At 46.4% G+C, this 12,383-nt stretch overlaps 4 protein-coding genes across 4 annotated transcripts; 1 reads left to right on the top strand and 3 right to left on the bottom strand.

The window, feature by feature from the left end:
- Positions 1 to 1,007: 1,007 nt before the first annotated feature.
- An16g06680 (uncharacterized protein) lies at positions 1,008 to 2,607 on the bottom strand (the record flags this gene model as incomplete). The annotated part of the gene is made up of 4 exons (XM_001397933.3): positions 1,008 to 1,013; positions 1,048 to 1,079; positions 1,249 to 1,288; positions 1,399 to 2,607. 4 exons carry the CDS (start codon positions 2,605 to 2,607, stop codon positions 1,008 to 1,010), a joined length of 1,287 nt encoding a protein of 428 aa, XP_001397970.3.
- Positions 2,608 to 4,064: 1,457 nt separating this feature from the next.
- Positions 4,065 to 4,811, top strand: An16g06670 (uncharacterized protein; the record flags this gene model as incomplete). Its single annotated transcript, XM_059745234.1, has 1 exon — positions 4,065 to 4,811. The coding sequence occupies one exon, from the start codon at positions 4,065 to 4,067 to the stop codon at positions 4,809 to 4,811; it is 747 nt and encodes a 248-aa protein (XP_059604879.1).
- A 1,660-nt stretch (positions 4,812 to 6,471) lies between these two features.
- Positions 6,472 to 7,281, bottom strand: An16g06660 (uncharacterized protein; the record flags this gene model as incomplete). Its single annotated transcript, XM_059745233.1, has 3 exons — positions 6,472 to 6,585; positions 6,660 to 6,856; positions 6,909 to 7,281. 3 exons carry the CDS (start codon positions 7,279 to 7,281, stop codon positions 6,472 to 6,474), a joined length of 684 nt encoding a protein of 227 aa, XP_059604878.1.
- Positions 7,282 to 9,115: 1,834 nt separating this feature from the next.
- Positions 9,116 to 11,789, bottom strand: An16g06650 (uncharacterized protein; the record flags this gene model as incomplete). The annotated part of the gene is made up of 2 exons (XM_059745231.1): positions 9,116 to 10,908; positions 11,030 to 11,789. 2 exons carry the CDS (start codon positions 11,787 to 11,789, stop codon positions 9,116 to 9,118), a joined length of 2,553 nt encoding a protein of 850 aa, XP_059604877.1.
- Between the last annotated feature and the right edge of the window lie 594 nt (positions 11,790 to 12,383).

The following is a 12,383-nucleotide window of genomic DNA, read 5'->3' as shown; positions in this document are numbered from 1 at the left end:
TGGATGTATTCACTTTTGCTTTGTTATCCTTTTATTTTTGTGGAACATCGCCGTTCCTTCATTCCGCCTTCCTCCGTCCGCCTGCTTCCATTCCTACTCTGCCTCAATATAAGGAATTTTTCAGTCCAGGAAATGGCATTATACTTATCGTATGCGGAAGAGGAGATAAGAGCAGACACCATCACACTGTTAGTGAAACTCATTTGTCCCAACTGCACAGGCATAGGTTTCACAGGGTTCCATGAACAGCCCAAAAGCTAATGGAACAATGATCACCGATGGCTAAACCCGTTGGCGACTCTGTTGATGAAAATGGTGGGCGAAGGAAAGGTGGGTGGGGGGGGGGGGGGAACAACAAAGGCAGTGCGCAGGGGAGAAAGAGGAAGAGAACTTGCATTGTCCTTCTAGAGAGAGCCGACGACGCTATAGAGATATCATAGAAGGCATCAGGTAGCAGCCTACGGACATAAAAGCCGCAAGATGCGTATGATCCGAAGTGGAAGTAGTTCGAACTGGATTGGTGATCGCTATAATCAACGCCGCTGATCAAAAGTACGACTCAGAGGATTTATTTTGGTGCTGGCGACGGCCGGCGGCGCATCAATCATGTGTACCCCTGTACTTGATACTTCTAATTTCTTGTACTCTTGTTGGCTAGCGGAGTGTTATCTCCACCTCTGTAGGCGCTTTGACAGATTTGCGAATCATATGAAAAAGAGATTAAATAAATTTAATTTTCTCTTGGTACCGTTTGGATACAAATGATACTGTATGCATGACATTGTAAAAATGATTTACTGATAGGATTACAGGAGATATTGATGGGTTGATGTAAAGTGGTACTGAATGAAAGACATCTGAGAATGAGAAGGGGACGGTAAATATGGGTGAGTATCTCGAATGTGAAATAGTACAAAAATAATAATAATAAGATCTTGCATGGTACAACGAAATTGAGAGGATAATCTTTGCCTGCCGAAGCATCTAGGCCCCTCAAGCTAGCATATTCAACGCTATATGAGGATAGAAATTGCATTGTCAACTTACATAAGATTTATTGATTTTCAATTTTTTAAGTTCTAATCAAAAAATAGTAGAATAATTCAATATGTATTTATATTTCTAGAAACTCCTCTTATTTATATAGTCGTTATTATTGGTCTGATCTTATAAGGTTATATGCTTCTAGTACTGCTTTGACCCTAATTATGTTGCCTCCAGTATACTCCGGTGGTTATGGATATTGACCTTTCCAGGGGTCTGTAACTTCTCTTTCTTCACTATATATCTAATCGATAATTCAGTTTATCGAAAGGTAAATCCAATATCATGACATGCTAAACGGCAGGATATGGGGGATAAGCCTGATCCATAGCACTTGACTTAATCAGCCTTTACAGTGTGACGGCGTGCGTTGGCCAGTTTCGAAGTTGCAAGCACATAAATAACAAATGAGCTAAATAGTCCTTGCGAAAAGCCTTCCGTCACTGTGATCATCCATAAACTCTCCTCAGAACAACGCAGGATATCACGAGCGACATACAGGGAAAGCACACTCCACATAGGTGCGCTAATCAGCCCATTTTGGTAGGTTATCCAAGCTGTATACGATCCCATGTCGCCGCGACGCTTCGCAGCACGAGCGAGTGTTGCAAATAATAATATATAACAAGCCAGTTGAGGACCTAGTGCCAACAAAAACGCCTTTGGATAAGGTCCTCCGTTGAAGCTTGGGCCCTTAGTTATCTGGAACAGGAGACCGAGCAGTCCGGATGCTATCGCTGCCAGGCGGAATTTCGAGCTGATGAGAAGCGAACTCGAAGGGCGCACATGCTGTTGACGAAGGTAGAATATGGAGGCAGCGACCAAGAATGGCCCACTGAATATAGAGGAATATAAGTTGATGATGTATTTTGTTTCCCCCCAAAGTTGGCCCAGTATCACCCATGCAACTCTCAGAACTGGTGCTGACAGCATGAATGCATAATTCAGGACCATGAATTCTCGATGAGAGCCAATGTCGCGGTTCCAAATGGCATATATTGCAAGGGCAAGTGTCCCCAGGACACCATGTGATAACGACCATAGCATATATGCAAAGAGGTCCCCGGAGAAAACCTCATGTTTTGGCATAGCATCCGCTAAGAAGGTCCTTGAAGACCAGGAGATTGTTAAGGCGCATAGGATATATAGCCTCCCGAGAAACCGATGGATCGCAGGGTATCTGAACTGCAGGGTCGTGTTGAATTGGGGCAGGCCAAGGACGATGGCTATAGAACCAGCAATCGTGTGAGAGACCATCGCAGTAAGATTTCGCAGAAATATTCGCATTTGACCTCCGTTGATATCAGATAAAGTCGCGGAGCCCTCCCCATACGCAAATTCAGGGTTCACTAGGATGGCCAGAACTTTGTCGCTCAGGTTGGACGTATGTGTCTCATCAAAGAAGTATGTGAATGATAACGGAGCAAAGAAAATAACCATCGATATCACTATCACTTGAACAGTTCTTTTGTACACAGGCACAAAGTCATTGTTCGCTTTCTTGTCTTGTTCCATTATGTCGGTGTTTGACCTTTGAACTTGAACTGGGGCGGCTGACAACATTTCGAGGCAATCAAATCGAGACAAAGATAATAATTGATAAGGGAAAATAACCTGGAATTGTGCTGCCCTTTATCTTTAATGCAAGGCCGAGGATCTGCTACTAAGATCACTAAACACGTAGACCTCGGTTTCCTATCTTCCAGTTCTCGCGCCATAATAATATGCAGTATACCTTTGGAGGACTCTCTTTGTCGTCACTCCCAAGATAGTCTGCATATCGCCGCTATTCCTAATTAGTATTTTCTTGCGAGCCTCGGGGTACTACCAGCGGCGCCATGAATTACCCGAGTTCCAATCCCAGCCCAGTGACGTTACCAGTCACTATGATACTCGCCGAATTACCCAATGACGCGGTTTTTGTAGAGTCAAGGAGCAAACGCCTGTGCGTTGAAGAAAACGGAAGTCAGATTCAGGATCACCACTTTCTTGAACGCGTGCTTCAGATGAGTTTCGAATGGATCATGCCAGCCCTTTTCTGCATTATTTATTTGTTGTTTCAACTGAAATCGCTATCGGATAAGCCTATTTCCCCATAAACCTTCGCACTACGTGAGACAATATAAACTTGATAATGTCCTGATTCGAGTAGACTGAACAGCCGACCAGCATTGAGTAGAGCTATATCATGGCTGGGAAAGCATCTACCCAATTGCTGCATACAATGCGAGGCCTAGGTCGTGAGCTGCCAATGACCAGAGCCACCTTTCAATCTAAGCGAAAGACGCTGTTAAAGCTGTGGAGTTGCACGTGCGAATCCATCGTCAACTACAACAGGTCGAACAACCAAGGTACGAGTGCTTATTTGCCGATGACTCAAGAAGCCAGGCAGTGTCTACAGCAGAAAGCAGGGCTTTAGCTGGCCGAATTATGTGGTGCGTTGCCCTGCATTGGTTACTTTCCGAGGTCCGAGGCACATCAGTCCTGCGACCAGTATTCCAGATGGCACCGACACTGACCAGAAAAGCAACAAAACTATGAGGGGTCCCTGGAAGAAAGGCGACTAAATGATTAGATGATCTCGCGCCAGACTCGGTATCGACTTTTCCATTATCCTGGGACAGTCTTGTCCGGGATCGACCTCGATGGTCGAGCTTGACTGGAAATACTTACGAGTAATCCAATAAGTGACGCAAAACTGAGTTCTCCACCCCGAGCAGACCATCGCAGTCGGTCCAGCCAACCGCCACTTTAACCGCCGTGACTACCGGCCTGCAGCCACGGAGCGGCTTCCATTGAGAGACAATCAGTTTTATTTCCTCACTCCAGGCAAGCCGCCACTTTAACCGCCGCGACTGCTGGCTTGGCACAATGAGATTTCTTTCATTGAGAGGGTCAAAATTGATTTTGTGCTTTGTACCTTCGGTGTGACAGAGTGGCCAACGGAATTGAGCTATATAAACCCATCCTCCACGCAAGGATAATCTTCACCCATTGGCATCACGAGATACACGATCATAATGGCGACTCGCATCTCGAAGTTTACCTTGTTGAAAAGACGGTCAGATCTTACCCACGACGAGTATAACGAACATTGGCATACTACACACGCTCATGTACTCGCCTCTCTGCCGGCGTTCTGGAAATACAGCGAATCCTATGTACAGAACCACCTTCTGCCAATGCCGGCCTCGCTGGCCGGCGATGCGGACGTGCCATTTGATGGCATTGCCAAGACATATCAGACCCCTCGGGACGACATGAACAGACAGGACTTTTTCACGGATCCCTCCTATTTGACTATCGTGCGAGAGGATGAGTTGAAATTCCTTTCTATACATTCTTGTACCTCGATATATGGCACGGAACACATCATCAAGGATGGCCCAACATCTGGGGTAAAATACCTGTCATTCTTGCGCCGATCAGAGAGTCTGGACCAAGAGACTTTTCTTAGCTATTGGCTTACTCAACACGCACCCCTAGTTAAGAGTGTCGAGTCATTCTACAAGCTCGTTCGGCGATATGTCCAGCATCATGGGTTGCTCAAACTGCATCGAGCAATGAGTGAGGAGGGAAGTTCTGAGACTTTTTCTGGAGTTGTTGAACTTTACTTCGACTCAATCGAAGATTTGGAAACCGCGTTCAACCTACCAGACTATTTGGAGACTATTCGACAGGACGAACGGAAATTCCTATGTGGTTCTAGCATGCGATTCATTGTTGAGGAGCGCCCAGTATTGAAGCCGAAGGGCTTATCACCATGAAGCACGGATTATTTGGTCTTTGAAGAGGGTTGAGTGAAAGTACACTTCCATTATCTTGTGTATATATTCTCGACCTCTACAGTGATAACCATAGAAATATATTTCTTGTGTTGATGGGCTCCCGCAGTCAAGTTTGTCCTTACGGCGACCCGCCATCGCTGCGATCTACTCCCTAGCCCTTCAATGACCCTACGTATGTTTAACCAATCAGAACCCGACTGTGCAGGTCCGAAGCGGGTTCTACCCGAAGTTCTTAAACTAGGCAGTGGTCTACTAAGGGTTTAGGATCATCTTTTGGGGTATAGAGCCCGAAATTCATCTAAAAATAGCGGTATTTTAAATGTTGATATATCTAATATAGAATGGTTTTGGGCGGTCTATGGTGGTTCTATGTCAGAATATATGTTTTGGATCTAGGTGTTAAGATATCTTCCAAAACCTTAATTAATCTAATAATAAATATTTAAGATTCTAATTAGAGATAATAGGATATTCAAATATTAATATGCTATAATCTGTACAAAGATGATAGAAAAGAGTCCTATTTAAGAGATATGACATTATTTCGGTTTCTGCGGGTTCTACCCGTTCGTGGTCGGGCTGGGTTATGCATGTCTACTAATAGGTTACCTATTATTAAGAATAACCTAAAACCTAGTATTAGTTCAGGGAAATTAACCCCAAACCTATTTTGGGTTGGGTGCGGGTTGTGTTGGTTCTGATGAAGCCTAACCTAGACATGTACAACCCGCCCTGAAATCCTGAACCTATTCTATCCTAAGCCCGCGTGGGTCAGGGATGCCTTGTCTCTCCGGCCGGCATGCAACCACGCGGCCGGCGGAAAACTTCTCCCCTAATCCATAACCCGCCTGGCTAAATGACCTCTTATGTTTCAGCAGAAGAGGGAAAACATCCAACTCTCTCAACATTGAATTCTTAGCGCTGCATGATGCGTCGTCTAGGGGAACCTTTAGAAGTCGCTATTTCGGACAGGCGAGAATTGAAGAGCGCAAGGTTCGTCAGTCCAGAATTAGCCCCGAAATGGAAAATTTAGCGGTGCTGTCAGGTACAACAACAGAGCAGACTAGCAATGAGCCAATAACGGTGAAGATTCAAAATCCTGATGCTGTATTGGGTAATCTAACGGCTGGTAGGCTTGACAAGGTCGCCGAGTACCATTGCTAATGATTCCGGTCATGCAGCGAGAGGTGAGGACGAACTAGTACGCTAAGGTATTTCGATTCCAATGACTTGAAAGTCTCGGGTCAAACGCGATCAAGCAGCATGAAAGGAAATCATTCGCTAACAGTAAAAAAGTATAAATGGGTTGATCAACGGAGGCAATTAAATGGAAACGAAAAACAGTAGTGTAGCTACAATATGAGGTTTAATGTTCTACTATATTTGGGTACTAGCTCAGAGATAAGGCTGTAACAGGCAATAATCAACCTCAGTTAACGTTATTGCCTTAAGTCCTCTAAAAAGAGAAATTCTTCGCAAAATTCTGCAATCAGGGTTCGAGATTCTTGACTTTGGACCGGAGCCGGAACCACGCCATTTCGAAACCCATTGCCATCTGTGTACACCGCCAAAATATAGTCCCGGTTGACTTATCACAACGAAGTGCCCATCTGAGTAAAGTCCACCGGCTTGTACACAGTCAGCAATGGAATGCCCTTCGTAGTTTCCACTGGTCAACTTTTGCAGCAAACTGAAGTTCCTGAAGTTCCTGGCTAGCTTGTTGATATGTATTCTTGTCACCGTTTAATTGAAGCTATGAAATTTATATTAGTCAAAGTCAAAAGGACGGAAGGTGAACCACCAGAAATTGGCGCGGGGTGAGCTTACCAAAGCCAGGTAAGCTGGCAGGTCTGCCAGCTGCTCGTCTTTGTACAAGCTAGACCAGAAGATCTTGTAAATGCTGACCCATTGATATACATTGCCACTATATATATCACTGAACCAGTCCAGTGTAGCCTGATCGTCAGAGCCATCAATTTGTGAAGGTAGGTCAAATTCCACGAGTAGGAGATGTGATTTCGAACCTAGCCAACCCCATCAGTCAAGTGGATCGCATGCTCTTCTTTGTAAACTAACCTATTGGTATGTACGTGTCGGCGTCTTGTATCTTCCCCACCAATCGATATCGCCTGTTATCAAACTCGGCTATATCCAGGCAACTGTGCGTCGGCCCAGGTAGCGCATCACTGCACAACGGAATGCTTGTAAATTCCTCAGTGTTAAAAACCTGAATATCTTGAATCGGGTAGAGAGCAAGAAATGGCCACGGTGTGCTGTCGAGTGAGGTTGCAGTAGACTCATAACGAAATGCTTGTTTGATTCCAGGGGTCTCCAGAACATGAGGCACATGGATCTCATCGTACCAGGCGTTATACACATCTGGTGATATTCGCGCTAGAGATCTAATCCTGGAGGCTACATATAGTAGACCCTGCGTTGGATTCCCCATTTTCACTGTTCTCATAATATATCGGGGATCGGGGGAGTTCGATCAGATTATGTATGTACTAGTCTCAGCACGTCCGTCCAGCTGTGCGGGATTTTGGGATATAGTGGCGCGCGGCTAAAGTGGCAGCAGTCCTCCCCGCATTACGGGTGGGGGGAAAATGGCGGAAATTTCGGGAACTCCGACTTTGCTTTCTCCCAAAGACTTGGCGTCCAATAAGCTTGAACTTTTTGTATATGTTTTAGCATTGACCTGGGTAATATTTTACCAGTCACCAATCCTGGTATTGACAGACCTCCCGAAAAATTCGAATGCCTGAGAAACTGCTACCTCTACGCAATGTGGAAAGTGATTTCCAGGAACTTATCCACACACGGCGTGCAGTTTTTGACTACCACACGCCACGAGTAAACGGCCATTCACGTAGCTGCCCAGAGCCCTGTCTAGATTCTAAGAGCATGAAATGAGCGAGGAAGTGATCGATGTTGTAGAGAAGAGATGATGCTCGATTCGGAAATTAAAACGTCATTTATGATTGCGCACTCGGAACTAAGAGGCTGGCCGATGGGGTTATTGCTCTGTAGCTCGTGTAATATTCTTTACTGACGTATATCAGATAGGAGGTGGAGGTCATGTAAGTGGCCTTTATACACAATGTTCGATTCGGAAGATTTACTGGAATTTCTCCTTGAGTAAATTGGCTTCCAATCTTCCAGCCTCACACAAATGATCAGTTCGCCCCAGACATTCGACATCATTACCGGGCGTCGTCCCTTGTCTATATGATATCCCACAACTCCTATCGCGATCAGTATGTGTAACGAAAATGCTTATTTTTCAAACCTGTCGAATCGTCGTCGTAGGCGTGATCAAACGCCTCCATCACACCAGCCTGATCCCTCCGATGGCTCTTTTTCCCAGACGCAAACGAGCCGGTATATAATGGTCAAGGGCCCCGCAGCGACGGAGCAGGACTCAACAGCGATGAAACCAGAAGCATATTCCGGGGCATCCGCTGACTTGAATAACAGAGGCGCAACAAAGTTACCGATGCAGTATCCCAGAAATAAACCCGACGAAGCAAGTGAACGCTTCGTGTAACCTGCAGTATTCGCTGTAGACAGCCTGCGGACGATATGCAGTGTTAGTAAAATATCATGCATTTTTTGAGCATCGCGACTTTTCAGGCGTAGAGATTTTACCCCATAATAAGAGCAAATCTCAATCCCCAGAAGGGTAATATGTAGCAGCTAAAGAGCAGCCATCCATTTTCAGACCGTGGCAAACGCTAGAGAAGTAGAGATGATATAACAGTCGTGAGATGACCCAGAAATATGATATAAAATCGCAGCTTAGGCACTCTGTATGCCAGGTACGTGACAACAAAGGTTGCCATTCCTGAGATGAAGCCATACGGAATGTATCAAAGCGGGCTGTTCAACGTACTGGATCCGAAACCGTTGATAATTATCGGGATGAAGGTGGACCCAGGCGCGTTCGGAATCATGCCGAGGAATGCAATGGCAAACAAAATCCAGAATTTGATATCAAGTAAGAGTTCAAAGAGATGTTCCTTTTCAAAATGCGTATTTCGAACTCCGGAATTATTTGGCTGAAGACGAGTCACTGCTGTATTTCTCTCTCGATCGGTGTATTCTGTCGCACGGATAGGGTCTGGAGGGAGGGAAGTACAAGAGAAGAAGGAAAGACCAGAGAATAATAAAAATCCCGGCGACGAGGTACATGTACTGCCATGGTCTTAGATCACCGGACGTCCGTTAGTATAAACCTTCAATGTACTCCGGCGAACCTCCAGCAATGATTCAGCCGCGAAGGGTTACTGATTCCCGTTGCTAGGAAAAGTCAGCAGCGCTAAGGTTTGCGCTACTCTGGAAAACGAAGACCACCGGGATGAGCTGATTAAACCATAAGCCCGTATAAAGCAGTGGATTATCCTCGGTGTATTTTCTCGGTTTACCAGAATCGGCAAGTTGGCGGGCGACTGAGTGGCATGTAGAGATAATGCAGATACACCCTCAGTCGCCGTGTTAGCAGCCTTACATGCCCCAGCGAACGCCCAAAGAACAACAACGGCATGGTGCAGTCCTAAAATGGCCACGAGATTGAATTTGAGGATTTGACCATCCCGCTCTAATGAGGTATTCGCGATCAGCGACCAAATGGAAATAGCCCTTTTCGCCGCCAAAATGGCTTGCGGTGAGTTTGCCCACTGGCAGGCTGATCCTAGGAGCTCGTTGTCGGGAGTCTTGCCATCTGCAAGAACGTACTGGATTTGGTGGAGGCTGTTTACTGGTGCAGATAACAACAGATGTCCAAGATGAAGAAGAACCAAGCCACTCATCAAGTACGTGCGATCACGGTCTGAGTGAACGAAAGCCTTTACTAAAGGAAGTGAAGACTCGCATTTTTGCAACGCGAATAATAGCCGAGTGTGGTCGTGAGACAGGTCGCGCATTTTTCGAGATGTGCTTTCCAAATGATCGACTTCTGATGGATCAAGAGTCTCCGGTAGAAGTCGATCGTCCACTGGGCCTCCCAGATGTACATGTTGTGTTGTGGATGAGACATCAAGATCCTGGGGCGAACTGTTACATGTCTCCCCGTGTCTTGTTCTCCCCGTCAGTCGATTAAACAGGCCAGGGTCTGAGGCAAACCTCCAAATGCAGGACTGCAGGCCTAGTAAAAGCAGTTCAAAAGCAGTAGGATCAAGAGGTGGAAGTGGTTCAGCTTGATCAAGTGCAATATGTATAAGATCGGATGCTTTCAGATGGCGACTGGGAGTTCGATCATGCTTAATCATCTGAAGGCAAAGATGAGCAGGAAGCCTCTCGCTCGCCCAGACAGTATCACAGGATGGCAACATCAAGTTGATGTCTTTCATTGTAAGCAGTGGCTTTCTTTGAAGGAGGACACTTGTGTAGGTTTCGGCGCGGAAGACGGCGAACGCCACTCTCCGCTTACCTTCCACATGAAGCCATAGTGCTTGCCGATCAGTATCAGATATTGAGCTTCCTGGTTGATACAAACGACGTAGACAAGAGTCTGTAGACGTGAAGAGATCCATTCGTCTAGCTTGGCCTACTAGCAGGGCACCGAGGTGTTGGGCAAATGAGAACGCTTTGGGTTGTCCAAAGTACAACGCTGCCCCCATTGTATGCGATCGAGCTTGCATTAGCCAAAGAAAATCGCCATCTGTGTCGTCGAGCTCTAGTGGCTGCACCAGGCAAATTCGGATTTGATTATGCATGAGCATTCCATACTGGCTGCAGGCTTTGTCTCCGTACATGGCCCCAATGGAGGTTAGCACAAGGAACAAAAGCGGATGCATCCGGTTAATTTGTAGGTCCTGGGGGCTGAAAAGAGGCCACAAAGGCTCGAAGTTGTCGAAGTACAAGTCGATAAGGCGGTGGAGTAAATTGGACTGGTCACGGAAACAGGAAATCCGGAATGCACTTGCAACCTGCGGTGACATATCGTGCCAAAAGGAGGAATGATCTATAGCCACATTGATCCGACCAGTCTTCTGTTGCTGTCTCATTCCATAGGCGATAAGGTCCTGGACAGTCTGTTGAGGAGAAGGGCAATCTAAGGTGGCGCTAGTCATATAGTCTGTTTTCGTTAGAACAACAACGATAAGAAGAAGGAGAAGGAGAAGGAATTAGACAAGCGCCTTGAGGGCATTGGGAGACGGAAAATATCAATAGGGAAAAGAGTGAAGTGGTAAGTATACCTCTCGAATGGCCATCCAATCCCGACTCAATATATGAAGTCCATGGCGTTATATTTGCTCCCATCGGAGAGTCAGGTGTTTCGGACCCCCCCTCCTCCAGGAGTACTTGAGGGGAGATTGGCTCTGATTGAGCCGGCTGCAGACCAAACATAGAGCTGGTTGTTGTAAAATCAAACTCTGTGGCTAGCTCGAGACTCTCATGTAGTAACGGCCATGAAATAGCATCGAAATCAAAAACCTGGGAATCAGCACAGGAATCTGGTTGATCAACGGCTGCCTTCGATTGCGAGATACTATTGTTGTCCACAGCCAAGACATTATGAAAGGGAGGGATCCCAGGAGCTTCGAGCTCGGCAGACAAAGTGTCTAACGGTCGGTCTGTGTGAACGACGGAAGCAGGTGGCACGCTGTTCGGCGTCGGCAGCCCTTTGTGTATCTGAGTTTGACTTGGGGGCCTATCAAGCGATAGAACCTCGTCATTCCTGGGGTCCGGGGGATAATTTACCGCCGAGTCGAAAGGAGTGGCATCGGGCTCACTCAGGGGGTGGCTGACTCGTCCAGTGGAGTGCTTGTAGTTACACCGTCGGGATGCACTCAAGCAACGTCCGCATGGAAATGTCCCACTACACTTAATCCTCAAACTGCGGCATCGAGTACAAGCTGTATGACATCGTTTACGGCTCCCGTCCTGGCCATTTCGTGAGCCAGAATCGTCAGAGCCGGCTCGCCCATTCGGGATTGATTGAGCATGCAGCTTCATGTGGCGTGACAGCAAGTCTTGCCGGTAGAAAGCCACATTACATTCCTTGCAGGTATGTCTCTTTGTCTTCTGATGAGTCTGGAAATGGCGCAAAAGGGAGTTCCGGCGCACATATTTCTTTCCACAGTCAAAACACTCAAACATCGAGCAAAATCTGACGCCAAACGAAAAAGAATGTTAATCCAAAGCCGCCTGAAGAATGGGAAAGATGAAGCACCGTCACCGGGTATTAAACGGCTTCGGAAGCCGGTGCGTTCGGAAGAGAGAAGTTGAAGTCCGAAGTGTGGGGGTCTGGCCAGTGATGCGGAGATGCGGAGATTCGGAGCCTCGGCAGAATTTCCGTTGCTCTTGTTGGTCAATGACGAAAGAAGGGCCTGAATCGTGATACAGTACATTAGTACTTTGGAACGTTGTCTGCGGGGCCATTATTATTATTATTATGATGATCCATTAATTTCTCTAGACAAAGTAACGACAGTAGCCAAGCGCCGATGGCGAGTTCGTGAACCTGATGACCAAGTCTTTGGGACCGTAACTAGTTACCAAATTAAACTTAACTAACGACAGCCCTTAGTTACTGTGACTAGCACCACC

The sequence above is a fragment of the Aspergillus niger genome (assembly GCF_000002855.4).
Source record: "Aspergillus niger supercontig An16".
NCBI lineage: Eukaryota > Fungi > Ascomycota > Eurotiomycetes > Eurotiales > Aspergillaceae > Aspergillus > Aspergillus niger.
This window is presented reverse-complemented; position numbering and strand designations above follow the sequence as displayed.